The 27,982-nt window shown below is 51.3% G+C and overlaps 1 protein-coding gene across 4 annotated transcripts; it reads left to right on the top strand.

Moving 5' to 3' along the window:
- The first annotated feature begins 3 nt into the window (after positions 1–3).
- Positions 4–27,982, top strand: DCAKD (dephospho-CoA kinase domain containing). Of its 4 annotated transcripts, none has more exons than XM_032871007.1 (5): positions 4–210; positions 19,415–19,642; positions 20,019–20,222; positions 23,847–23,934; positions 26,937–27,982. In XM_032871007.1, the coding sequence occupies exons 2-5, from the start codon at positions 19,531–19,533 to the stop codon at positions 27,226–27,228; spliced, it is 696 nt and encodes a 231-aa protein (XP_032726898.1). In that variant the 5' UTR covers positions 4–210; positions 19,415–19,530; the 3' UTR covers positions 27,229–27,982. The 4 variants fall into 4 exon arrangements, with proteins under 4 accessions (XP_032726898.1, XP_032726900.1, XP_032726897.1 ...); XM_032871009.1 differs by having other exon boundaries at positions 19,419–19,642; XM_032871006.1 differs by lacking the exon at positions 4–210 and adding an exon at positions 7,298–7,411.

The following is a 27,982-nucleotide window of genomic DNA, read 5'->3' on the forward strand; positions in this document are numbered from 1 at the left end:
GTTTCGAGGGAAGAAGGGACCCAAGGTTGGCGGGGCCGACGCTCCGCGACCGGGAGGCGCGTGGCGTACTGGGAATTGTAGTTCGATGCTTGCTTAGGGTTTCGGGATGAGGCGCCAAAATCCAAGGTTTGACCTCAGCCTGCCCTTGCCAGTGCCTGGGCCACAGGTGAGCCGTTATTGGCTGCCGTTAAGGACCGTTACCATTACCGGGTAAGTAATGAGGCCTGAGGCCTGCGGGTGCTACCCATCGGGAGCCCGAATGCGTCGGGCCTTCTTGCAGAGCCTTGGTTGTAAGCAGCCAGATTGGCTCCTGGCCCCCTTTCCTCCCTCGGGACTCCAGGCGGCCCCGGTTGTCGGGAGTTCGAGGCCTTTTGAGAGACGGTGGATGCGGTGTGTGGAGCACTGATCCTGAGCCAGGAGACCTGACTGCTTAGTTCGGCTTTGCCGCTTCTTGGCCTCCAGCAACTGCTCTCCACGAAGCTCACACCGTCCCTAGGATTCTCCACATGCACTTTTTAATGAGCACTTTATATGCCAGAGTCTGGGGTAAGGTTTTTCGTATATCTCATTTAATCCTCTCAACAAGCCGAGAAGATGCGTTGTTGTATTATCCCCCTTCGGCACAGACGAAGAAATGTGGCCCAGATTGCTTGGTAAACCGCTCAGTACAAAGCAAGTGCCAAAATCAGTGTACAAATTTGGATCCGTCTGCCCTTCGGCCCTCTGAATTCTCTATCACTACAAAAGTTCCATTGTCTGCTTGAAAATAAGTTATTAGAAAGTAATGGTGACATCTCAATCTAGTTTTAGCATTGACTCAATGCTTCAGTCCCTTGGGTCTCACCCCAGTGTTTTTGAGTAATTGCATCTGAGGCTTGAGGCCAGCACCTGAAGACATGGTTCCCATTTCTAGGGATTCCCCATTCAGGTTGGATTGTGGGCTGTACGGGAAGGACATGTTCTTATCCTCAGAGAGCTCCGTGGTCAGAAAGAGGAATGATCTTTGCCATTGGGAAACTCTCAACGTGGAAAGAGGGAGAAAGTGGGAAGAAACACTCCCATATGACTCAGGGAAACAAAACAAAATAGAGCTAAATATTGTCAGTTCTTCGTTTTTCTCAGTGGCAGGCACAGAAGTAAATGTGATCCCAGGGGCGCCTGGGTGGCTCAGTGGGTTAAAGCCTCTGCCTTCGGCTCCGGTCATAATCTCAGGGTCCTGGGATCAAGCCCCGCATCGGGCTTTCAGATCGGCAGGGAGCCTGTTTTCCCCTCTCTCTCTGCCTGCCTCACTGCCTACTTGTGATCTCTGTTTGTCAAATAAATAAAATAAAAAATCTTTAAAAAAAAAATGTGATCCCAAACAGCAGATAATCCCCAGTCATTTATATCGGACTTTAGAAGGGAAGGACATCCACTCAGACTGAGTGCTGTCACCCACACTCATCTCTCCAGGACCAAGACTGCTGTCCGTATGATGTATTCTGTGCAGCTGCAGGCCAGAGGAAGACACCAGAGATGATGATGATGAAGCCTTATATATATGTGTTAGATGAATTTGATTTCTAAATGTTTGGCTTATAGGCCATGTGACCTTGTAAAGTAGGTAGGGAAGGGGACTTGAGAAAATTGAGCTTGCAGCAAAACAACCACCACCACCTAACAATGATACTTAGTAGCAGAACCAGAAACTGCATCAGGTCTTCTAATTCCCAACCCTGTATTTTCTTTTCTCACAGATAAGCAGAGGTTGAACAAAAGCTAATGAAACATGACCAGGGCAGAGTGATTACAGGGTCCACTGTGAACCCTGCCGTTCTTGCGGTTTAGAGCTTAAGAAAGACACTGCCTTGTATTTTACTCCAAACTGAGCAGTTTTTGCTCAGTGGAGAGCCCTTCTGGGAGGTAGACAGGCAATGTGACTGTCATGTCCAAGCTCAGAATGCAAGTCCCAGTCCAAAGTTCTGGAATCCAGCGCCTCTGAGAATTTCAGAGTTCAAAGGTACCTGAAAGGCAGTTATTCCCCCTCTGTTAGGATCTTTCAAGTTAGAATGCTCACTTAGATTTTGTAGAATCTGTTATTAATCTGTAATAAAATGTGTTATATTTTTAAAAAGAAATTGAGTGTATGTGTTACCTTTTTTTAAATGACTGCTGAAAACTTGAATATTGCCACGTGTGATTTTGGAATGTAAGTTTACTTTTGAGTTTATTGTCACGTTGGGACAGTTTCCTAAATTGGGTTTGTGGATAGTGTCTTGGAATTCCAAAAGTTCTCATATTTGTTTCTCCCCGTTACCCCCTCCGCCCCCTTTAACAGAAAGCCTTCTACTTTCAGACAGTTCTTATTGGTGGAAAGTTGGCCAAGTTCAGCCTTCTGAAGTTAAATGGAAGCTTATGATCCTGTGTCTCTCTACATAATTATTACATATTCTTCCATTAATATCTGGTTCCCTGAAATTCTTTTTTCCAAGGTAAACTTTCTCAGCTTCCGGAGTGCCTCATCACATTAAAATAGCAGGATTTTCCCATCTAGCCCTGCTGGCTCTTTCTATCCTCCCCATTCTGGCAGAAACACTCTACAAAGGCAGAGAGGTACAGCAGAGCCCAAAGGGTGGCTGAGGAATGTGCCCATGAAATCCTGCAGATTCTAGAGTTTACTCCCACTGTGGATACCTCTGCTATCCCTTCACAGTTGTTACTGGAGACAGAAGACTATAGTGATTAAGAGAACATACTTCAGAGTCTAACTCTCGGGTTCTAAATTCTAAAAAATAAAAAATTTTGATTTTTTATTAACATATCATGTATTATTAGCCCCAGGGGTACAGGTCTGTGAATCTACCGCTGCCTGATGAGTGACCTTAGGCAAGTCACTTTACCTCTCTGAGCCTCAATGTCCTCACTTATGAGACGATGCAGGCAAAACACTTAGTGAAGTGTCTGAGACCGTCAGTATCTACTAAATCATCATATCCCTTCCCAGGAACTCAGCATTCCCTGTGATGATCAAAGAAAAACTTTCTCATGATGTCCATCACAGATCAAGGCCCTTGCTGTACTCCCAGCATATCAGAGATTCATTTCTTTTAATGGGCCTAAGAAAGCATGAACCAGGTTGTGGTTCATTTTTCCAACACCTTGGGGGCACTCACCATACGCCAGGCTCCATGGCAGGAACTAGAGAATGAGGGATAGAACAACACAGTCGTTCCTATCCTGGCTTCACTCCACACGTTGGTAGCTACATAGACTGACTTTTACGGTACAGTGTGTGAGAGAGTGGGAACATCAAATGTAGCTCAGCCTGGGGGCACCCTTATCCTGGGGAGAGAGGTTCTGGACGAAAAGATGGCTGAGCTGAGTTTTCAAAGGGGAGCCAGAAAAATGGGGCAGCGGGTAGGGGCAAGTCCAGCTGCCTAAGAGTGGGTGCTCTTGAGGTCCCACAGCAAGAATTATATGAGCCTTTTGGAGACTGAGACAACAGGCAGTCAGGAGTCAGACCAGGAATGGATGTGGAGGCCATGCTGAGGGGGTTGGGCTTTATCCTGAGGACTCTTGAAAGCTGCTGAAAGATTTTTAGCTGGGGAGAGAGAGGATGAAATTTTTTAATTTAATTTTTTTTAATTTTTGATTTTTTTATTAACATATAATGTATTATTTGCCCCAGGGGTACGGGTCTGTGAATCTTCAGGCTTACACACCTCACAGCACTCACCATAGCACATATCCTCCCCAATGTCCATAACCCAACCACCCTCTCCCTCCCGCCTCCGCCCAGCAACCCTGTTTGTTTTGTGAGATTAAAAAAAAAAAAAAAAAGTCTCTTATGGTTTGTCTCCCTCCTGATCCCATCTTGTTTCATTTTTTTTCCCTACCCCCCAAATCCCCCACGTTGCCTCTGAAATGAGGATGAAATTTTTGTCATTGAAAGATCATACTAGGCAGCAGCCTGTCTGTCCTAAGGAGGAGAGTTTTTCTCTGAGGAACAGGGCTAGTGTGCTCAGTTGTGAATAAGGTGATCTTGGGCAGCTTCCTGTCTCTCCTGGAACTCACTTTCAGGAAGGGTACCCTTCCTTCCTATGATAGCTCCTGACACATGGGTCTGGAATGCAGTGGGTCCAGCCTTCTGTGGCTTAAATCTGTGGGATTTAAAGTGTGCCAGCCATGCCCTGCTCAGTGAAGTTGGGAAAACCAGGTGCAATTTGAAAAAATAACAAGGCCTGACTGGGTATGATTAAATGAGCTGGAGAGATAAATTAACTGAAGTTTGGGGTGGGGCACGGGGGGTGCAGATCTTTGGGTCACCATTGTTAGAAAGGAGAAAAGCAGACTTTGAACTTGGCCTTGGAGGCAACTTAAGTGCCAGATCCTCAGTTATAATTTCTGGGGGCCATGTGGATCTACCCCTGAGCTGGCTCACAGGTGTGGTTTTACTTTTTTGTTTGTGTGGTTGTACAGTTTGCAACCATTTTCTCCTGTGTCCCCTGAAGGCAGGAAATTTGTTGGATTTTCCTGTATCGTTTGGGCTAGCACAGAGTGGGCCCTCAATATTTGTTGGATTACTTAATGTGTGAATGAATGGTGAGAAGGAAGGGTTAAAGGCTTCAGGTGTGGAAACATTACAGGGAAAGGGCAGAGGCAGGAACAGGCAGTATGGTGACCCATTGTGTTTGTATAGTGTTTATTGCTCACAGAATGTGCTAGCACACTGTTTCTTTGATCCCCACCATCAACTGTCTCGCTTGACACTGTGCAATGAACAGGGCAGGCGTTACTCCCATTTTACCATGAGAAAACAAGAAGTTCAGTGATTAGTCTGAAATTTCAGTGCTACTTAGTCTGAATTTAGACTTGAACCTGGTGTTTTAACACTAAGTCTGGTGCAAATAACTATATCACTTTTTTTCTTGGCCTTCCCCAAGAGAGAACATATGGTGAGACATATGGTGAGACATATGTCTAGAGGGGTGATCGGGGCCAGGTCACAGAAGGCCTTAAGTTTCAGGGTAAAAAGTTTGGACTTTATCTTTCACCTGGTGACAACCTATGGGAGGTTGTTTTTTTTTTCCCCCTGAAGCTGTTTAATAAAGGATAAATATTAATGGTATTTGTAAGGTGCAATATAAATTTAATTGCATATTAATATTTATTTAAAATAAACATACGGAAAGTTAGTTTAATTTTAAGAGCCAAGAGTCAAAGACCAAGGAGTCAAAAGAGTCATCCCTCTCGGACTCAGAGGGTGGTTCTTAAACAACTTGAAGCAGCACCATATTCCATGTATCGTGCTTAATGCCAAGGACACAGAGGTGACTGAGATGCAGGTCATTGTCAGGATGAAGTGAGACCGTGTAAGCAGCTAGAGCCAGTTTATTATTGCTATCCTGAATAAAAAGAGAATATGTGTTGGAATCGAAAAAGCCCTTAATGGCATCAGCTCCAAACCACTAAGGCAGAACTTCAGTTCCAAGGATGTACTTGGGTTGAGGGCCCTGTGGCATCCTTCAGCCTTTCCTCTGGGATCATCCCAGCAGAGATGCAGAGCAGAGTTGCAGCTCCTATAGGCCCATTGAACCACAAGGATGCCTACTTAAAAGACAAGGCCCCGGGAAAAAAAAAAAAAAAAAAAGACAAGGCCCGGCCTGTACACTAGTGCTCACAATACCGTAAGACAGTGTCTGGGAAAAGCAGGATCATCTGCAGGGGTTTCCTAACAATATGCCCCAAGAAGAGGTTGCTAATTTGAGAGAGGGGAAGGTGTATTCCTATCCTTGTCATTGCCATGGCAGCCACAGTTGGGAGTTGTGTATCCCTCTGATGTGACAGGAGTAGGGACAAGGTTCAGAACCACAAAGCTAGGTTATCTGTAAATTGTTTGATGCAAAAAGGAAACAGGACTGGTTAGATCTGGCCTTATGGAATGGGAATTGGGCTGCATGATCCCACAGGTTAGAAGTAGGGGAGATAATTGTATTATCTAAGGAAAAACTTTCTTACTGTCAGGACTGGACTTCAAATTTGGACAGCATGAAGCTCTCTTGAAAAACAGTTCCCGGGGCACCTGGGTGGTTCAGTGGTTAAGCGTCTGCCTTTGGCTCAGGTCATGATCCCAGGGTCCTGGGACTGAGCCCTGCATCAGGCTCTCTGCTCTGGGGGAAGCCTGCTTCTCCCTCTCCCACTCCCCCTGCTTGTGCTCCCTCTCTCACTGTGTCTCTCTGTCAAATAAATAAATAAAATCTTTAAAAAAAATAGTAAAATAAAACAGTTCCCTGACACTGGGCATGGCCAAGCTTAGATGCCAGATGTAGAGAAGATTCAAATGCTGGATTGGTGTTTGGACCAAATGGGCCCTTTGATGATGAAATGCAAGCCTATTTATTGGGCGATGGCAACCAGTGGTGTTGACATGAAGAGGAAAGGTTTCAGGGACTGGAGTGGTCAGAGAAAGATGTTGAATTACTTCTTCAATGTATCTGATCCCTACTGTGCTAGGCACTGTTCCAGGCACTGGGGATATTCCTGGTGAAGATAGACAAGATTCCTACCTTAAGGGCGCCTGGGTGGCTCAGTGGGTTAAGCCTCTGTTTTCGGCTCAGGTCACGATCTCAGGGTTCTGGGATGGAGCCCATGGGGCTCTCTGCTCAGCAGGGAGCCTGCTTCCTCCTCTCTCTCTGCCTGCCTCTACTTGTGATCTCCGTCAAATAAAGTCTTAAAAAAAAAAATAAAAAGAAAGCAGAAAGCAGAGGTATTTAGGGAGAGGGCAAGGAAGCAGGGTAAGGACCATCTGCTATATATGAGGCACCGTTAGGTGTTGTGTATTTCTCATGCTTTCAACAAACAGCCTAGTGGCCATTTATCCCCACTTTAATAGCGGAGACGGGGTGAGAGGCTAAGTGACTTGCTGGGCTTGCCCGGACAGAATGAGCTCTACAGCCAACTGACACTGTAAGAGAGCAAACGGATTAACTTCCGAGAATCAGTTGCCTCTTGTGTGAAACGCGGACGGTGTCAGTATCCACCTGTGAAAATTCAATGAGCTGATGGCTACACAGTGCTCTTAGGACCTGTTGGGCTGGAGGCGCTCGGTTACCTGCCGTAGCCATTGCCAGGGGCCGCACAGCCGGAGGTGGCCAAAGCCCGAGTTTGAAGCTAGGACTTTCCGGGGCTTTTTGTTTGTTTTTCTTTTTTCCCTCGGCGGGGAGGGCTCTGACTCGGAAAGGGGAACGACCCGCGACGCCCACCCTGCCCAGCGTAGGGGACAGCGCGGCTTCCCGCCCACGCTTCCCGCCGACCGGACGTCCGGTCCACATGCGCGCGCTCCCGAGGCCCCACCCGCCCGCCGGGAGCCACCCAGTAAGCGCCGCAGAGATTGGGCGAGCGGCGGCGGCCCAGGCCGGGTCAGAGGCGTCGGGTACGTAGCGCGCCGCGCGGGCGCGTGGAAACGGCCCGGCGCAGGGTGGGGGCGGGGGATTGGAACGGACGGTGGCGCCCGGGAGGTTGGCGCCCCGGGACTGCTTGGTCCCAGAGGGCTGGGTCCACCCCCGGGGCCCCGCGGCGCGGCGCCGGGCCTGGCTCTAGGGCGCCCCGAAGCCCGGCCGAGGCGCACCGGTGGCTCTCCGCGGTGGTACGGGCAGTGCGCGCCTTGTTTTTCCAAAGCTCGGCTGCAGTCTGTTGAGCACATACTATGTAGCAGCCGCTGCGTCGAACGCTTTGGCTTCCCTGGTTCATTGCCTTGACAGCAGCCCTGCCACGCAAGGTGTTGCTTCCCCTCTTTTACAGCTGTGGAAATGGACAAAGGTTTACGGCTAGAATTGCGGCAGAAATTGTGGGTTCAAACGCAGGTTCAGTCCAAAGCCGCTATGCTTCAGAACTTTGTGGTCAGGTCTGTTTTATTTTTGTATTCAGCGTTTGCCCTTTCCAGTTTTATGAAGCTGCGTACCTTTCCAACTTACAGTTTGCTCATCTGATACCCATCTCATAGGGTAGATTAAAAGGGTACTGCTGTTTGGCTGAGTGATTATCTCCGTCTTTAAGACAGGGCTTGGCCTCCACTTTCCTTTTTCCCAGGAGGCTGGACTGGTTATCGAGTTTTAGGGAAGGCCGCGCCCCCCACCCCCGCCTCCCACCAGGCCTGGGTGACCGCATTGAGATTCCCACTCATCCTCTAGTAAAGAGGGGCCCTGGCCCCTACTTTTCTTCCTTCCCCAGGTTCCCAAATGGAGACATTGACACCTCTGTCATTGAGTTTACCTATGAAGTTTTATTTCTCCCTTAGTTATGGGAAAATTATCACCTGAGTGAACATTGACATTAAGTCCTAATTTTAAAGATGGGGAAATTGAAGCCTTTGAATATAGGTTTTCAGGGATGGGGAGTGTTTGCGGGGGCGGGGAGCGGGGAGAGTGGTGGCTGATATTTACCAGGATAAATCAGATGGATTTGGCTGGATGCGGACCTAGGTCTTGGGCAATACTAGAGCTCTTGACTGATGAATAGAAAGTAGACAGGCCGGTTGGGGTGGTTTTCTCTTCGAAGGGCCATAAATTCCCACCGGATCCTCTTCGGTCTTGTGCAAGGTCTGAATCCGTCCTCCTGAGTAATACATTTAAAGGGTTCAGATCCTTTCTTGGTGCCTTGCCTTAGGAGAAAATATTAGGGCTGGTAACTGAAGGCAGGTAAGCAGTGAACTTTGGTTTGTTTTGAAAACTAGCCGCGGGCATGTTTTTAGATAGCTAAAAATTTTCTCTGATATTTGCAAAGGATATGATTTCTGGTAATTGTAAATATTAGACACTTTAAAAATGAAACTTTTTCATTTACATTTCAGGCATTAAAATGAAACTTTCATTTACATTTCAGGCATGTAAATCTGCAATGGAATTTCAATACCATAGTGATTTGATTTCTCTTATCCTCTAAAAAAATTACAAACCAGTTTAACCTTTGAAATTTTGCATTGCTATTGTTCCTCCAACTTCTATTTCTACCTAATTTCCTCCCCAGAATTTTTTTCTAGTATGATACATTTTATGCTCGAAAGCCTTTGGTTTGTCGTCCTACTTCTCTGCAACAAACAACAAAAAAATTGAAACTAAAACATTTTGAAAATTGTCTTGTGGTCATAATATTAAATAATTTCTCCTGGATTGAGTTTTTATCGTTGTAAAATATACAGTTGATCAAAACACCTGGTTTTTGATCAATTGTTAAACATAAGTTTAATTTGAAATGCTTTTCTTAATAAGTGGAGCTTTTAACAGTTCCTGTGTGTATTTAAAGTTCATGTATGTTTGCTAGAATGAGCAGAGCTTTAATTTGTGACGAGTAGTGCTGAAAAAGTTGGTTCATGTAAGTACGTAGGACTTGAAGGAATTTTGTTGTGGTAACATTACTCAGTTCCTTGAACATCCTCTGAGTTATGGGCCCAAAAACCCCACAGTGATAATGTCATTAAAATCAATTATTTATTTATTTTTAAAGACCCTATTTATTTATTTATTTTTTTGACAGAGAGACACAGCGAGAGAGGGAACAGAAGCAGGGGGAGTGGGAGAAGGAGAATCAGGCTCCTCACTGAGTAAGGAGCCCGATGGGGGCTTGATCCCTGGACTCCGGGATCACGACCTGAGCCCAAGGCAGATGCCTAATGACTGAGCTAACCCAGGCGCCCCTGAAATCAATTATTAATGACCTTCCAGTACACAGTTCTTTCAGGTCCCCCTTGAACCTTATTCAAAGATTTGGACGCCACCTGACTCAGCAGAAGCATTGGTTACGCAGTCACCGTAGGCAGACATATCCTCAGCATGAACACTGATGGTTCCAAGTGCCCCTTGGTGGTGCCAGGGGAATTTTGCACTAGGGACAGTGCACCTTAGTAAGAGTTTGGCCTGGGTGGGTAGTTGTGCCTTTCTTTGAAACCTGGGAGATGGGGCAGGGTAAAGGGAGACCTGGGAAAGGAGAGGATGCAGGCATGTTCCAAAGCTGGTCTGTACCCATTGGTAGAGGCTGTGGGCATTGCATGGGAAATGTATTCCTCGTACACTGTGCCTCTGTGCCCCTTGGAAGATCTTTAAGCATTCCCCAGGCGTCCAGGATCTACCATGCAAAAATCTCTTTTTTTTTTCTTCTTAAGATTTTATTTATTTATTTGACAGAGAGACAGCGAGAGAGGGAACACAAGCAGGGTGAGTGGGAGAAGAAGAAGCAGGCTTCCCGGCGAGCAGGGAGCCCGATGGAGGGCTCCACCCCAGGACCCCGGGATCACGACCTGAGCCGAAGGCAGACACTTAACGACTGAGCCACCCAGGCGCCCCACAAATATCTGACTTCTTTTAGCTTTAATTTCCTCACCTTTAGAATGGGCATAAACCAAAGAACTGACTTCACTGGGTAGTTTTACTGGTCAGACGGGATGAGGGATATCCCTGGCACATGGACAGTGCTCAGATTGTGGGTGGCTACTCTTTTTTTTTTTTTTTAAAGATTTTATTTATTTATTCATGAGAACCAGAGGCTGAGGGAGAAGCAGGCTGCCTGTGGAGCAAGAAGCCCAATGTGGAACTCAATCCCACCCGGGATCACGAACTGAGCTGAAGACAGACGCTTAATTAATTAACCCACTGAGCCACCCAGGCACCCCCCATTCTTTTTTTTTTTTTTAAGATTTTATTTATTTATTTTAGAGAGTGAGTGTGCGCAAGTGCTTGTGTGAGTGTGCGCAAGCGCTTGTGTGAGCTTGTGTAAGTGGGGGAGGGAGGAGAAGAGGGAAAGAGCCCCAAGCAGACTCTGTAGACTGCATTGAGCTGCGAGCACGCCCCCCCACATGCACACACACAGGGTTCCATCCCTCGACCCTGTGCCCATGACCCCAACTGAAACCCAGAGTCAGCTGGCCACTTAACCGGTCGAGCCACCCCAGCAGCTATTTCTTATACTCTAGTGTCCTGTGTCCTGGAAACCTCGCTTTCCTAGGCACTCTCTGCCTCAGTTTCCTCATCTGTGAGTCCAAGATATTGTCATCCCAGAAAGGTAGGAGGCGGAAGTGATGTGGAAGAGGTTTTGTGGTTCTCATGGTAGGTTTTCTGAAGCAGATATGCTGTTATTTTAAAATAGTTAATTTTGAGGGTCGCCTGGGTGGCTCGGTTGGCTAAACGTCTGACTTCAGTTCAGGTCATGATCTCAGGGTCCTGGGATCGAGCCCCGCATCGGGCTCTCTGCTCAGCGGGAAGCCTGCTTCCTCCTCTCTCTCTCTGTCTGCCTCTCTGTCTACTTGTGATTTCTGTCTGTCAAATAAATAAATAAAATCTTTAAAAAAAAATAAATAAAATAAAAACTAAAATAGTTAATATGAAGTTCCTGCTTACCTATGAGCTGGACATTTTTCTGCATGCTTTATGTATTCATTCAACGGATGTTTTTGAGGGCCTTCTACTTGTCAGGCCCTGTTTTCAGCCCCTTGGATACAGTAGTGCCCAGATTCTGGGGCGAGGCATATTACAGTAGATGAACACGTGGATACGTAATGTGTCATGATGTAGTGATAACTTGGTAATTGCTATGAAGAAAAGTGGAACCGTGAGGAGACCAGAGAGTGAAATGAGGGTGCTGTCTTATACATTCGGGACAGCCTCTGAAAGGGTGATGGTCAGACGGAGGAGGGTGTTAGTCATGCAGCCCTCTGGGTGAAGAGCTTTCCATGTGGAAGGACCAGCATATCCACAGATCCAAGGTGGGAGTATGCTTGACATAGTCAAGGAGCAGCAAGGCGACCAGTGTGCCTGGAGGGCTGAGATTAAGGGGGAGAGTGGTAGGAGGTGCTGGGAACAGAGTTGCCTTCCCTGCATCCATTGTGGTGCCCCTGTAGGACCCTGTAAGGACTTGGCTTGTGCTCTACGTGAGAGAGGAACCATTGGAGGGTTTTGAGCAGAGGCGTGAAATGATTGGATTTGCATTTTTAAAGGCCCGCACTGGCTGCTATATCATGAGCAGACAGTTGGGGAGCAAAGGTGACAGCAAGAAAGCTCAGACGCTACTGCAAATCCAGGAGCAAGACTGGTGGTGGAAGGACTGAGAGGGATCTCCCTGGGTTGTGAAGGTAGCTGGGAGCATAGCCAGCAGGGGGCGCTAGTGGGTGGGATGAAGATTGTGAGCAAGGAGCCAGGAGGACACCAAAGTTTTTGGCCTGAGCAACTGAGAGGGTGAAGATGCCCTTTGTGGAAGTGGAGTAGCTTGCAATGACTGTGACGTGTCACACACTGTGTGGGGGAAGAGGAGGTGACTGTGATACATGTCACCTCATTCAATCCTGACAAAACCCATGAGTCGTCATTATTAATCACATTTTGTATGCAAGGAACGAAGCCACAATGCTATAAAGTTATGCAAGGCCACACAGCTGGTTAAGGACAGAGCTGAGATCCCAGCTGAGGCCTCTGTACCTCTGAAGCCTCTGAGAGCTGGCATTCCCTGTGATCCTTCTGCCTGAGCACCGGCATAGTAGTCCAGTGCAAACAGCCTCCCTGGCGACCGGTAAACACTCCCGAACTGATGGGTTGTGCTTGGAGAGTGCTTGAGAAGAGTGACCTGTTCCCTCCCCTTCCCTTGCTGTTGGCAGGGGAGAAGGGAGACGGCCAGTACCTTCTTTTGTGGCTCCCTCCAGGTAATCGGCAGCTTGGAGGAGGTAGTGACTTATGCGCTGAGACGAGAACTTGGACTGAGGTTTAAACCGCAGCCTCTCCCCAGTAATGAAAGATTAGGAGGAGGGAAACCATAGATAAAAATAGCACTTATTGGGACGCCTGGGTGGCTCAGTGGGTTAAGCCTCTGCCTTCGGCTCGGGTCATGGTCTCGGGGTCCTGGGATCGAGTCCCGCATCGGGCTCTCTGCTCAGCAGGGAGCCTGCTTCCCTTCCTCTCTCTGCCTGCCTCTCTGCCTACTTGTGATCTCTGTCTGTCAAATAAATAAATAAAATCTTTAAAAAAAAAAAAATAGCACTTATTAGTTAACTGGAAAACAATATATTTTTGCAGCCACTGGTTCCACGAGAAAATAATTGGGTCCCAAGGCAGGGAATGACTCGTTTTCATGAATGATTATATTGATCATTGGAGCAAAATGGATACATCCCCTTTGGAAAGCAGTTCGAAGGAGAAGCGTCTGGCAGGTCAGGCATGTCCAGTGAGAAATCCTGGGAGGCTGCAGGAGGAGGAGGAAAGGAGGCTGCAAGCTAATGAGGGAGCCAAGTCCCGGCCCCTGGCACAGGCAGGTAGGGGCTGTTGATTGGGAGATGCAAAGCAACAGAACTTGCTTCCATGCTAAGTCCTGAGAGCTCTCCCCAGGGAGGAAAGAGTGTCCGTTCAGGTATCAGTTTCTTATTCTGTTTAACCCATGGGGTGTTTTGTTCGTTTCCTCCCCGCCCCCAACCCAGAGGGATATACTGTCCTCAGGTAACATGTTCTCATGGAAAAGGGAGCAGGCTGGGAGGTTGGTTCCAGCCTCCCCCTTGCCACTGACAGGAGATGTGACCCCAAGTATTTTCTGTCCCCTTCCGTAGTCATGGGCTTATTCAGTTCATTCTATAAAAAGCTTTCAAACATTTTCTCAGAACTAATAGGGAACATTGGTGAGTGCTAGGCAGAGTGTATGCCAGGCACTTAGAATGAAACACTCGATATGTATGAAGTCTTCTACTCTTCACAGCGACTCAGGGTAGGTGCCATTAGCTCCATTTCACGGATGAAGAAACTGAGTCAACGGAAGTCTAAGTAACTTGACCTGTATCACTCACCTGGTACGTGACGGATACTGGATGCTATGTTAGATGCCGGAGACAAAGCGTTGGAAAGGGCATGGCTCATGGCCTAGTGGAGCTTATCTTATTTAACATGTTGGAAACAGTCACACAACCATGACGGGTACAGGTAAGGAAAAGAATGGCACAGAGAGAGGTCAGGGGCCTGATTCGAGTGGGGGGATGGACAAGGCTGCTCTGAGTGGAGCTGTGATGTGATGTGCCCTCTTGCTGCTTTCAGGTCCTCACTTAGACCTCCTGGGTCCTGATTTAAGACGATGACCCCCCAGGGCGCCTCAGTAGCCCAGTCGGTTAAGCACCTGACTCTTGGTTTCAGCTCAGGTCATGATCTCAGGGTCCTGAGATCAAGCCCCGAGTTGGGCTCTGTGCTCAGCATGGAGCCTGCTGGACATTCTCTGCCTCTCCCACTGCCCCATCCCACCCACTGGTGTGCGTGCTCTCTCTCTCTAATAAATAAATGAAATCTTTAAAAAAAAAAAAAAAAAAAAAGACAATGACCCTCGTTGCTCTTGATATGCTCCCCCCCCGACATCATACATATTGTAAGTTTATTGTTTCTGCCCTTGCACCCCCCCCCACCTCCCACAGTAGACTGGGAGGCTTTGCTTGGAGGCGGCTGGCCCTCTTGTCTTGAGCAGGGCCTGGTTCCTGATTGGCTGAAGAAATGAATGCAGAATAAACCCAGGGGAGTTAGCCGGGAAGTGAGCGGGCTGGCAGAGAGTCTAGGAGGATAGGAGGAGAGGGAAGAAGGCAAAGAAGGTTTTAAGCAGGAGAGTGACAGGATCCGAAGTCCACTTGAAGCCATGACCTTGGGCATCTTGGGAGAAGCCAGACAGGGGCTGGAGGGGGTCACTGCAGAGGTCTAGGTGCAGGGGATGGGACTTAGGTTTGGAGGGTGGGCCTAGTGGAGTCGGGACTAGGACAGACAGCAAGGGGCGGCAGGGTTTTGTGTCTGGAGACCCATGAAGCAGCCTACTCACATTTTTCCCTATGAGACACCAGCAGAGAAGATTTCAAGAGAGACTTTTTTTTTAAGATTTTTCTTTTTTAGAAGAATTTATTTATTTGACAGAGAGAAATCAAAAGTAGGCAGAGAGACAGGCAGGGAGGGGGAAGCAGCCTCCCTGCTGAGCAGAGAGCCTGATGCGGGGCTTGATCCCAAAACCCTGAGATCATGACCTGAGCTGAAGGCAGAGGCTTAACCCTCTGAGCCACCCAGGCGCCCCGAAAGGTTTTATTTAAGTAATCTCTACACCTACCATGGGGCTCAGACTCACAACCCCGAGACCAAGAATCGCACACTCCACTGACCGATCCAGCCAGGCGCCCCAAGACTATTCTTCCTTGAATGCTCTTTCTTTGTCTTCTCTGGGCTGTTGGGGCCCAAGAGGTGAAAAATGAAAGGCGGTTTAGGGCAGCTCCCAAGACGGAACCCCCCCACACACATTTACAGAACACAGCGAAATTTGCTCCTCAATTCACAGACTACAGACCCCACCTCTGTGACTCAAGTCCCAACCCTTTTCTTTTTCTTTTTCTTTTTTTAAGAGTTTATTTATTTATTTGACATACAGATCACAAGTAGGCAGAGAGGCAGGCAGAGAGAGAGGGGAAGTAGGCTCCCCGCTGAGCAGAGAGCCTGATGTGGGGCTTGATCCCAGGACCCTGAGATCATGACCTGAGCCGAAGGCAGAGGCTTTAACCCACTGAGCCACTCAGGCACCCCAACCAAGCCTTTTCTTTACACCCTGCTGTCTTTCCCCCAGACAGGGAGAACGAGGGAGAAGAAAGGACTTGGATGTGGCTTCCCTGGGCTTGGAGGTCCGCGTTGGCCGATGCAGCCAGGCCTGGGATCCTTTCCAGCTCCCGTTCTCTTGTGCGGGACATTGGCTTTCTCGGTTACCATGGGACTTGGTGTCTCCTTCCTCCTCTGGCCAAGTGGCTCTGGGAACAGCTTTTGGTATTGAGGAGGAGGATTCCTGGGCCACCAGCGGCCTCATCACTCATTGGTCACCCAGGCGAACCTCTCCTGACAGCTCTGGGAAGTGCCACACCACAAAAGGGAGGAAGAAAGCCCCAGTTAGCATCAGGCCCTTGCTCACAGGTGTGGAGACTGAGGTCCAGATGAGGGGAAGGGGCAGGCATTTGGGGGATCAGCTTTTTGTCATTTACGGAGCACTCTCCATCCTGGGCCAGGCCGATGAGGAGGCTCCCACTGTCACATAGAATGCAGAGAGACTGGGAGCCGGGCTTCCTGACTTACGATCTATAACCTTCCATTTTATTTTTATTGTTTTTATTTTTATTATTTTTAAAAAGGTTTTATTTATTTGACACAGAGCGAGCACAAGTAGGGGGAGCAGCAGGCAGAGGGAGAGTGAGAAGCAGGCTTCCCGCCAAGCAGGCAGCCTGATGAGGGGCTCGATCCCAGGACCCTGGGATCATAACCTGAGCCGGAGGCAGACGACTGAGCCACCCACCCAGGTGCCCCTAACCTTCCACTGTAGCAGCGGTTCTGATGCTGAGCTGGCTGGGACTATAGGGTGGAACTTCTCTGAAGTTTCGTAGGGGATTCAGATCAGGGCCAGGTTTCGGAGTTGCCGTGACGTTCCCATTGCTTGCGTGTACATGGCGGTGGAATGAGGGGAAACGAGCAGATTCCGAACAAGGACTTCTGTGCCAGAGCAGGAGCGGGGTCAGGGGCACAGGTTACCAGAGGGGGTCACTTCTCCGTGGGTCTCCCTGGGGAGGAGCTGGGGACGGGTCTAGGTGAGCCTTAGGGGTGGTTGGAACCTCAGCCTTCTTTTCCTCCTTGCTAAGCCGTGAGGGTCCGTGGGCTCTTCTCTTGCTCACTGCAGCTCCCTCCCTGGGCAGGTCCGTGAGCAGGCCTGTGAGTGGGTCTGCACGTGCACGAACACACACACACACACACACACACACACACACACACACACACATCCAGGCCCTGGGTGAGTACCGTGTGATTACTCTGGCTGCCCTCTTGCTGCTCTGTTCTTCTTGGCTGCTTTCATTTGTTACTGTCTCTTCCTCCAGTTTTCCTGGGGGGGCAAGACCTAAAAGTTTTCCTCTGGCTACCCGAGAGGTCCCCAATGCAGAGCTGCGAGGCACAGAGGCGCTCCGCCCACGGTGAGCGGAGGAATGAGTTGGCCACGGCTTTTTGGACGGGAACAGCTGTTTTTTGTCTGGCCCCTTTCAGCTGGGGGCCCACAGCCTCCCAGGGCACGTGCTCCTCCATCCCCTTGGCCTTCCTGACAGAGGCCAAGCAGCTGTTGGTCTGTTTCCACAGATGGTCGTCGAAAGCGCAGAGAAGGGAAGCTACTCATTAAGTTACCCCAAGAGTCTGGGACAGAGCGGAGCCTGGAGTTGACATCCATGCTCTGGTGGCTGCCGTAATACCTCACCCCCTGTTCTGCAGAGGGAAAACACCAGTATGATCATCTAGAAATCATTTTTCTTGGGCTCTGAATTGATTTGCGTATAGCCATAGTCACCGTCCTTATTTTCTCTTAAAGATAAATTAATTTTTCATTTCCTGAGTCTGTTAAGGCAGGAGTCTAGACTCAGAGATGGGAGCCCTGAATTCATCTCAGGCTCCACTCAGAGCTGTGGCCCTGGGTAAGTGCCTTCCTCTCTCTGGTCCGTCATCTCCTCACTGTAAACGAAGAGGCAGAGTCGATTCCAAGCCTGGGACACAGCAGAGCTGTCTCATCACTAGACTTTCCGATTCAGCGCGTCTCGGGAGGGGTCCTGGTCCTGTGAAGGGACAGGAGCTGAGGTCACAGGCTCTGCTGGGCCCCCTCAGCCAAGTCTGGCCAAGTTGGGTGTCCAGGTGACAGTGGCTCCCTTTCAGCAGTGAGGGGCCAGGGCCCAGTGGCGAATTGGCCCTTGCCCCTTCCCTCCGCCACTGTCTCTTCTCAGGTTCCGCTCCCATTCTTCCAGACTGGTCTTCTGCAGAGGAGAGGCAAGCTGACAGCTTTAGGGACAACAGGACAGAGCTGGGATTACAATGCAGTTGCTGGATTTTCCATTTCAAAGCTTCAGCTGAGTGAACAAAAGAAAAAAAAAATTTTTGACAACAGAACCCTATCCTTAAGTCCTCTCTGTGACAGCTGGAGGGAGACCACCTGGGGGCCGCTCCTGGTCACAGAGGTTAAGGAGAAATGCTTCGCAAATGGTTCAATGACTGAGTTAGGTCTCTGCATTCGGATGACGACTCTCGTGGGCATTCTCATCTCTCCTCTGCTGGCTGCCCTGGGAGAGCGAGCCTGGGCAAATTTAAACTTCTGGGTTGGTCCCCTCACCACCCACACCCGAGCTGCTGCCTCCCCCTGTCACTTGGTGCGTCCTCAGGGGAGGCAAACTCATTTCGGTATAAGCTCAAGCAAAGTGTAATTAGGACAGTAAATCTGCCATTTAAAAAAAAAAAAAAAAAGTCCCATGACAGATATCAAGGTCCTGGAAAAGTGACTTGATGCTGAGGGAGGGATGGGGGAGTCTGGCCTTCAATTTTATTTCTAACAGCCTGGGAGCAAAGTCCGAGACACGGTAACCCTGAACCCTGTTTACTCCAGAAAATACAACATTACTTTAAAAAAATCTTTTGTGAGATAGTCTGAGGCTATAAGAATGTGAAGACGTTACTTCATGAATATCTGTTTTAGTCTCCGTGCCTTGCAGTGTGACTTGGGCATCCACCTTCCATCCCACGTCTCTGTCCTCACTTCCTCCCCTGGACATTCCCCATGGAAATGACAATGTCCTGAGGGCTTCCAGTGCATTTTCTCATTTGCTCTACAAAAAGCCTTAGGAGATAGGTTCTGTCACCCCTGTTTTATGGATGAGAACACTGAGGTTCCGAGAGACAGGTGACTTGTCCAGGGTCTCACGGCATCCTAAGTACATGGAGAAATGGGCTCTGAAGAGGCGTCCGAGCCAGCTCAGGGTTCCCTCCCGCAGGCTGTCATCCTTCCCTCGCAGTCCTCCCGGGCAAGTTCCGCACTCCTCTGACCCTCAGGCCTCCTGGCCCCCGAGCCATCGCTTCCTCCAAGCTCCCCATCTGGGCCGCTTCTGGTTGAGAAGAGAGATTTCTTCTCGGACACCCAGACAGTGCTGGTGCTGAGGGGTGGGCAGGCAGGACCGTCTTCCCCGGGAGCCTCAGGGTCCCAGACTATAAAGTGAAGGCCAGAAGGGGCGCTCTGTGGGCATCTGGAAAGTGCCTTGGATTCCCCACAGAGGGACAGGTGTCCCCTTCCGACACAAAATTTGCCTGCAGCCGGGCACTGCTGCTTCCAGAAAGCACTCTGCTTAACAGCACCTGACATTCTTCTGCTTACCCAGCATTTTGGTTGCTAAATTTGCACCGTGTTGGTTTGTCTTGTTTATGAATGCTTTCTAAAGACTACTGCAGGCCCGTCCTGAAAGAGTCTTCTCTCTTAGCATGGATCCAGAGTTGCCCAATCTCAGAACAACACTCTGACTGGGCAGGCCGCATCTCCCTTCCGCTCCTTTGCCTACCCGCCCCCACAACCCCCGCGCTGGGGCTTCAGGCTCAACACTCATCAGGCCCACTGTTGTCCTCAGACAGGTCCTTCTGGCATTCCTGGGACGGGGCATCCCAACCAGCCAAGCGTGCCCTACTCCGGTGATTCCTTGACTCCTGGTTTGGCATTCTCACCGGCCTCCTGTCTCCTGGGAAGATGTTCCTGGTGGGCCTCACGGGGGGCATTGCCTCGGGCAAGAGCTCAGTGATCCAGGTGTTCCAACAGCTGGGCTGTGCGGTGATTGACGTTGATGTCATCGCCCGCCATGGTGAGTTGGGAGGGGCAGGCGGCGGGACCCTGCACAGCAGCTCCCCTATACCCCTTTCTGCCATCATGTCTCCCTTTTTTCTAAGTCCTTTCAAGGCCTTGGAGGATGGCAAGGCTTTCCTGTCGGCCGTGGTCTGATTTTCTATTCCCTGCCCCCCATGTCCTCGTCCCTCTCCTTCACCTCACCCTGTGACCCACTCGAGGGGTTCCATGCACTCTGCTCTCCTTTGCAACTCCTTTCCCTCCTCTCTTTTGGTTTTTGCTCCGAATATAAGATGCACCCGTGGGTTCCCCCATCCTTTGGCCTCTAGTCATTTGGGAACCTCCGGCTGGCCTGGGGGCTCTAGAGAGTGACCCAGCCCCCACCTCATGCACAGTGGTCCAGCCAGGATACCCCGCCCACCGGCGCATCGTGGAAGCCTTTGGCACCGAGGTCTTGCTGGAGAACGGTGACATCAATCGCAAAGTCCTGGGGGACCTGATCTTTAACCAGCCCGACCGGCGGCATCTGCTCAACACCATCACCCACCCCGAAATCCGCAAGGAAATGATGAAGGAGACCTTCAAGTATTTCCTCCGAGGTAAGACCCAGGGTGTGGGACAGGGGTGAGGCAGAACCCTCTTCTTCCAGGGCCAGGGCCCTCCTCCTCTGTTGAGAGGTTGGCCAGGGAGAAGGGGAGCTGGCTGGCCTTTGCACCCTCCACGCAGAGCCCCACGCAGCCCCAGAGGAAAGGCGCTCATGTTCCTCAGCATTTAAAGAGGTTGACAATTGAGTGAGAAGAGACACTTGAGGCTTTTGAGCTGCGATCCCCAGGAAGTTAAGTTGATTTTTCTAGCAGGGTTGGGAGTAATATCAGCTGACAAATGGTGGAGTCTGGAGACCTGAGTTTCAATCCTGGCCTCATAGCTTCTAGCTGCGTGACTTTGTCAAATGAGCCAGCCCCTCCCCTGCACAGTGAGGTTAATAATGCCAACCTCAAGAAGCTATTCGGGGGGACTGGGTCCGCATCAGTAACCATCGATCGCCACCTGGTATGAACCATGGTCGGAGTCAGATTTGGTGCTGGTCAGGCTGCCTGGGAAAGTAAGTTTGCAGACTGGACCCTGGGGAGGGCCCAGAATGGCCAGGGCAGGTACAGGGTGATGGGGGGTGGGAGGGTCCTATACAGAGGCTAGTCTTTTGGGGTGAGGGCTCAGTGGAGAGAGTTAGCTTGGCGTGTGCTGGGACTGGAAGAAGGGACAGTGAAAAGCCAGGGTCTGTGCTCAGCTGGCAAGAACCTTCTGGAGGTTGGCAGCCTTTCCCAAGCTCTAGCTCCAGTGCCAGCCCTGTTCTTAGGGGGGTTTTGGGCCAGGGTGACGTGATCAGGTGCAGGGTGGGGTCAGTCACCAGCAGTGGAGAAGGAGCAGAGGACAGTGGCTTCAGATCAGGCGGGAGGCTGGCCTGGGGTCCCTGCAGATCCACCTGCCAGCCTCTGGTATAAATGGCCACCAGCCCGGGTGTCAGAATGGAAAGCCTGGCTGCTTCTCTCCCCATCACCAGTCACAATGCTGAGACTTTGTTCCTGGAGGGTATGGGGGAGCCTTCTAGGTTTTCTCGTGGCTGTGATCCTGACCTTATTCTCAAGTTCTCATGTGGAGTGGGGAACCTCTCCCCACCCCATCTTCCTCTGGCCTGCACCTCCCTTCAGAAGGAAAGAGAGGACTTGACAGACGTCCACGGTGTCAACCTCCCCCAGCCCCATCCCCTTTCCCCGGCTCTGGCTGAGGCCAGAGGGGGCTCAAGGCATCCTCCCTGCTGAACTGGCTTGCTCTGTGTCTCAGGACCTTGCTGCAGACCTCCCTCCCTTTATCCTTCCTCAAGGAGAGTCTCTGGACTCTTTTTGCCTTTGTCCTGCGTCTTGTGTCTGCATGAGGACCCCTCCCGGCCCCCACCCCGGAGCAAAGCCTTCTGTCTCTCCATGATGCCCTTTCCGCGTTCACTCCCCGGCCAGTTGCAAGTACATCTGTAGGGTTTGGAGGCGGCGTGGCGGCTCTCCCCTTCTGAAATCAAGCAGCGGATAATGTCACCCGCTCCAGAGTTCTCCTGCTGTGTCATCCACCCCGCCTCCCCTCTCCCCAACCACCACCACTCAAATAAAAGCCAGAAAGCTCTTTTCAGCTCGATAAGGTGAAAAATGGGGACGACAGCTGTGGCTTCCACAGTCCCAGTTTTTCCCTGATGAGTATAACAAATACAACTGTCAAAGTTGGTATAATCAAACGTCAGATAAGATCACCAGCTGCTGGGGAGGTCTCTGTGTAGGCAGACGGATGTCTTCATAGAGTCAGGATAGTTTGCTGAGCTTATCAAGCAGGAGGGATGCGACAGCTGAATAGCCCTTTGCCGGTGAACCAAAGAGCTGGCCACAAGCTCCCGAGAGGGGCCGAGGAGAAAGGACAGTGTGGGGACAGGGACGGGTGGGGGCAGAGCAGGAATGGGAGATAAGAGGCCCAGAGAGGGTCTGTTTTTGGCTTCTGCTCTGAGCTGGGAGGGGAGTGGGGGAGCGGGAACTGTGGGCCCCCCCCCCTTCTTCCAGGGAATGGTAGTAATAATAATCATCATTTATGGAGCACTTGGGAGTATCTGGGTGAGGTGCTGAGTGGTTTACAAGCCTTCGCTCGTTTGATCCTTACCACCTTCCTGGGAGGGAGGTAACCTTCACACAGATGAGGTTTGTTCAGGGGCCCAAAATCATATGGTGGGAAAGGGCGAGGTGGGGGGGTTGCTGCAAACCCAGGTGTGTCATCAGAGCCCATTCTCCTAACCCCCTTGTTCAACTCAAGGTTTTTCTTGGGCTTCCCAAGCAGCAGATCCTGGGGACCAGGAGCCCCAGTAGATTGGGCCGTCCTCCCTGTCCCGTGTGTGTGTCTGGCTGTGGTTGGAAGTGTTTGTGGGGGGGATACCATCCAAGCCAGGCAGGCATCTCTGGACAGAGGCAGTACCCAGCCCTTTCCCTCATGGCTCCTGGACCCCTGCCAGCTTTTTACACACACACGGTAGACACTGGCCCAAAGAGAACTAGGGGTGTGGAGACAGTGACATTTGGGGGATGAGCAGCCCAGGTACACGTCCTGTCACCATGGGTGAGGGTACTACCCTTGACTGGCCTTGGATTGTATCTGGAGGGCCAGCCATGTGACTTATATTTTCTTAGTCATAATCACTCACCACAACAAGACCAATCTGTGTAGTTCTTGGCTGGAGGCCCGCCTCCAACGTGGGGAAGTCACCTCTTCCTTCCTGGGGCTGCTGCCACTGCCCCTGGTATGAATCTCTCATGAAGTGTTGGTAGAGATAGCCATGCGGGACTCTTCTTCAACAGGGAGTCACACTTCTGTTTTTTTGTGGGTGTTTTTTTGTTTGTTTTTTTAAAGTAGTTTTTTTTTTTTTTTAAGATTTTATTTATTTGTCAGAGAGAGAGAGGGAGAGAGAGCAAGCACAGGCAGACAGAATGGCAGGCAGAGGCAGAGGGAGAAGCAGGCAGGCTCCCTGACGAGCAAGGAGCCTGATGTGGGACTCGATCCCAGGACGCTGGGATCATGACCTGAGCTGAAGGCAGCTGCTTAACCAACTGAGCCACCCAGGCGTCCCTTTTGTTTGTTTTTTTAAGCAAAGATGAGTGAAGGAGGGCAGAAAGGGCCCAGTTCCTCCTGGAAACTCCCCAGTCTCCTCCAACTCTGTGTTATTTCCTTGCTCATAAATAACAACCCTTTAGGTTCAAGATCAAAGTGAACTCAACCCTTAGTGCCTGCCCTGCTCTCTTCTTCAGCTTTGCCTCCCATGGTGCAAGGCCTCCACAGCCAGAGCAATAGAACATCGCTGCCCCTGATGCTTTGCTGTCCCCCATTCCTGGAACCCTCACCTCCAAACACTCAAGTTCAAGTATCAGAAGCCCTACCTGCATTTCAAGGCCAGTACAATGCCATCCCTCCTGCAAGGTCTTCTCTGATCCTCTTAGGCAGGAACGACCTCTGCAGCATTCTGTTCTTATTGGCATTGGCACTGGCAAGCGTTCAGGTTATGCCTACCCTTGTAGGGTCTCCCCCTTTGCTAGGGAGCTCTCGATGGTAGGGGCCAATGGCTTCTACTCCATCCCCTAGCCTGACACACCATCCTTAGTATTTGCCTGCAGAATTGAACTGTGGGCTTCCCGGCTTCTCCCCAGGATACCGCTATGTGATTCTGGACATCCCCCTGCTGTTTGAGACCAAGAAGCTGCTCAAGTACATGAAGCACACAGTGGTGGTGTACTGGTGAGTGTGCGTCATGGCCTGGCCTGACCAAGGCTGGAGAGGTGGGCCCCTGGAGTAAAGCATCTGCCTGCGGAATGGCCCACATCCCTTTGCCCTTACCCCACAGGGCCACCAGGAGGCCCTGGGTATTTGGATGGCTGTGCCCAGAACCTAAAGGAACGACTTCTGTACCTGACCCAGATATTTCCCCAAGTAGGTGCCAAGCGAAGGCCCCCAGGCATCTCTAGTTGCTTGGGAGGGGCTCCCCCTGCTGGCTCTCGGGGGCACTTCAGCCCAGATGCCCTGAGCTGCCATGTTCTCAATCCCTGGAGACCTTTTCCCTCCTCACCTTTCCGGACAGCTCCTACATTTACTCCTTCACTAAGTTTACCTTTCAGCATGAGGTGTTTAGGTCAGGAGCTGATCCTTCTGAATTACAGAAGAGAAACTCGAGGGGAGAGTTACTTGGGGGGGTGTCCAGGGTCCATCCCCCCCCAACCCCCGCCCCAGGCAGCCCCTGTGAACCGACTTGTGCCAGGAGCGAACTGTCAAGAGTCCCACTAAGGAGGGGGCTTTGTTCTCAGAATCCCTCAGGACACGACGCAAACCAGAATCTGGGTTTGGCAAACAGAGCCAGATCAAACCGTCAGCGAAAATGAGTCACAGTCCCAGTGGGGGTGAGTGTAGATGAGGCTGTAGGATGTGTCCGCCTCCCAGAAACTTCCTGGATGCCACCCACAAGTACCGCACACACCGAGGTGGGTACTCGGCTCTGTGGGTATTTTGGGCCCAGGGCGGCTCTCCAGAGACGGGCGCGTGGGAGGCTCCCAGCGCCACCGGAGCACGGCCTGGAGCGCTGACGCCCTGAGCTTCGCCCTGCCCGCCCCCACAGCTGCCCACCGCGGGCTGCCACGGAGGCCCTGGTCTCAGGCATCCTCACGGCTCCTCCCCACCCTCAGCCCCCAGCCCGTGTCTCCCGTGGAAACTCGCAGCCTCTCGGCTTCTTTATTCCTTGTCTGTGAAAGACTGTCAGCGAAGGCCAAGCACACTCCATGAAGAATTTGCCTTGGAGTCTTAATACAACTGGAACTTTGCATCAGAGGATCAAAAAAAGGGGGGGGGGTCTTCCAGCAGAGGTGAGAACACTGGTTCTATCTGCAGTCGCCAGAGGACCCCACACCCACCTGCCTTGCCACACTTTCCTTCTGGTTTAGTCTGTTCGCTAAGAGCAGAGCGAGCTGTGGCTCCCGGCGGATGCGTTGGGTTCCCTGGATGGGGCCGGAGATCCTCCGGGGCTACTCACCAGCTGGAGGTGCCTTTGCTGGAATCCCAGGTGCTGTTCACGCCCCACTTTCAGGCTCGAGAGAGAGGCCAGAGACCTGGGAAGGAGTGATTATTTGCTTTTCATTAAGGGGATCTACACAGTACAAGACTAAAGATCCCCTCATGGATTCCTTCAACTGTCCGAGTATCCCTGGCATGTCTGAAATAATAGGAGGCATTTACCAAACCTATGTAATACCAAAATGGGATTGTACCCAAATGGGATTGTTCACATTTTTTGAGAAACTGGCCAGTCGCAGAGTAAGGGTTTGGGTAAAAATCCTTTTCCCACAAATAGTTTCAGTCCTTGAACTGAGCATATGGGCCTCTCTCTGAGCTTCAGGAAGGGCTGCAAGGGACCTCTGCCTTCACGTTCCAGGAAGCCCTCCAGTCTAGGCCACACGTTCTGAAGGCTATGTCCTCCCAGGTGGCTCTAAGCTACCTCTGTTCACCCAGATTTCCCCAGCCCCAGGCTCACAGGGTCCCTAAGAGGCAGTCCTTGTTTTTAGCCAGGTAGGAACTGGCCTCATGATCTTGACAGGACACTGTCCCTGTAACAAAGGAAATCAGAAGTCCAATTTACTTTTTAAGGCTGGTATAGATACCATTCTCCTTCAAAGTCTTCTCTGATCGGCCAGCCAGAAATGATTTTCTGGAACATTCTGGGCTGAACAGCATTAGAATTGACCAGGGTTCAGGTTGTGTCTGTCCTTGGAAGGTGTGTCTTCACATCCCAGGAGGCCCTCTGGTCTAGGCCACACCTAAAAGGAGACAAAACAGTAGTGGTCAGATTCTCTCTTCTTACCTCGGGGAGAGCTCAGGCCTAATGGCTCAGCAGACAGCCCCCAGACAGCAGAGCCTGCTCCCTCTTGTTACCCCTGAGGGGCTCAGGTAGCCTTGGAGCTAGAGGGAGCTTAGAGATGACTCCCTTCCAGAGGACAGCCTGGAGGGTCCTGTGTGGCCACAGGCAAGACAGGAAGTTTCCTGAGGAAGGGCCTAGCTGGTAATGTCAGAGTGGGCAAAAGACATATTCTTCGAATTTCCTTTGGAGTCGGGGGGGCTGGGCGGTGTTTAGCTTTGTCTGTGATGCTTCTTCCTGTCCCAAGGATCAGATCCAGCTCTCAAGTCCTTGCTACACGGGGAAGCACCTTGGGGCTGGCTGGTCCCCCTGGGTCAGTGGCGTCAAGCCTGGCAGGCACTCTCTTGGCTCTCGGTATCCAGGGGTGAGGATGAGGAGGCAAGGAGAGGGGTCCCTGTGGTAGCTCAGGAAGCTGTGTTGGATGCCGCAGGCCCAAGCCCCAGGGGAACTACAGGAAGCGACCGGCTGGCAGGCACAGGCCTGCCAGTAAAGGTCAGCCATCCAGGGACTCAGGATGTAGCCGTCGCCAGACGACCAGATCTTCCCAGCTTATAACTGGGAAATTGCAGGCCTAGTGGCAAGGCAGGGAGCCCCCAGATGGGGGAGAGAGCCGCTGCAGCCCTTCCCCCTCCTGTTGACACCCAGGGACTTCCGGAGCCCATCAGTTGCTTCCTAGCCCATCAGCTGCTAGGGTCCTGCGAATGCGACGAGGTCCCTGAAAGAGATTGGAGGGGCGGGGCTGCCCACCCCCCACCCCCCACCCCCCACCCACCGTGGCTTGCCGGTGGGAGGGAGGCTGGGGCCTGCAGTGCCTGAGCAGCCCTCCCACCCCTGCCCTCAGTGATCGGGACACGCAGCTGGCGCGGCTGATGCAGCGGAATGGCCTGAGCCGGGAGGACGCGGAGGCCCGGATCGAGGCCCAGCTGCCCCTGAAGGACAAGGCCCGCATGGCCCGCCATGTCCTAGACAACTCGGGGGAGTGGAGCGTCACCAAACGCCAGGTTGTCCTCCTGCACGCGGAGCTGGAGCGCTCCTTGGAGTACCTGCCGCTGAGGCTCGGGGTTCTGACAGGTCTCATGGGCCTTGCCGGCCTCCTCTACCTGCTCACCCACTACCTCCTGCCTTCCCCCTAGCCAGGCCCTCCTGACGCCGGAAGCCCCAAGCCTTGATCTCTCAGAGTCCGGAGCAGGTGGCAAATGCATCTTTTTCCTCCCAAGCCCGTCAACACACACACACACACACACACACACACACACACACACACGCACACTGAATCTGGGCTGAGCCTGGCACAGGGCCCCCCTTCTTTGGAGTGCATCCGATCTGAGGCAGAAAAACAGCCCTGTCAGTGGATACCCCTCCCCACCTTCCTAAGGGCCCCTCCCTCTGGAGCCACCCATGGAATAGTGTCCGCCATGGGGCATGAAAGCAATGGTGGGAAGCTGTTGTGAAATTCTTGGGGGCGCAGGCAAGGACCACTGTCTCTGTGGCCATGAGCAGTGTTCAAAACTGGGAAGTTCCCTGGGCTTAACCCCTCTCTAGGCACATGCCCTGTCATGACCAAAACCTGCATCCTGGACCTGGGAAATAACTGGTTCAACAGGATTCTCCCCTAGTCTGGAGCCCTTGGCCAGGATGCAGTGAGGGCTCCCTTGCTGGTAATGCTGTGGCAGAGCCTCTTGTGGGATGACCCACTGGCCCACCTTGGCATTTCTCCAGCGTTCCCCACACCCGCTTCCCAGCTGCCACCTGTTGGCCTCCCACTCTTTGTTCTCCTTGCCCTAAACTCTCAGTAGTCCACACGCATGAGGCTGTTTCCTGCCTCTGTGCCTTCGCTGTGCTGTTCCCTCACCTAGAATACCTTTCATTTCCCTATAGCTGGATGAC

The sequence above is a fragment of the Lontra canadensis genome, unplaced genomic scaffold (assembly GCF_010015895.1).
Source record: "Lontra canadensis isolate GAN:19392208 unplaced genomic scaffold, GSC_riverotter_1.0 scaffold41, whole genome shotgun sequence".
Taxonomy (NCBI): Eukaryota; Metazoa; Chordata; class Mammalia; order Carnivora; family Mustelidae; genus Lontra; species Lontra canadensis.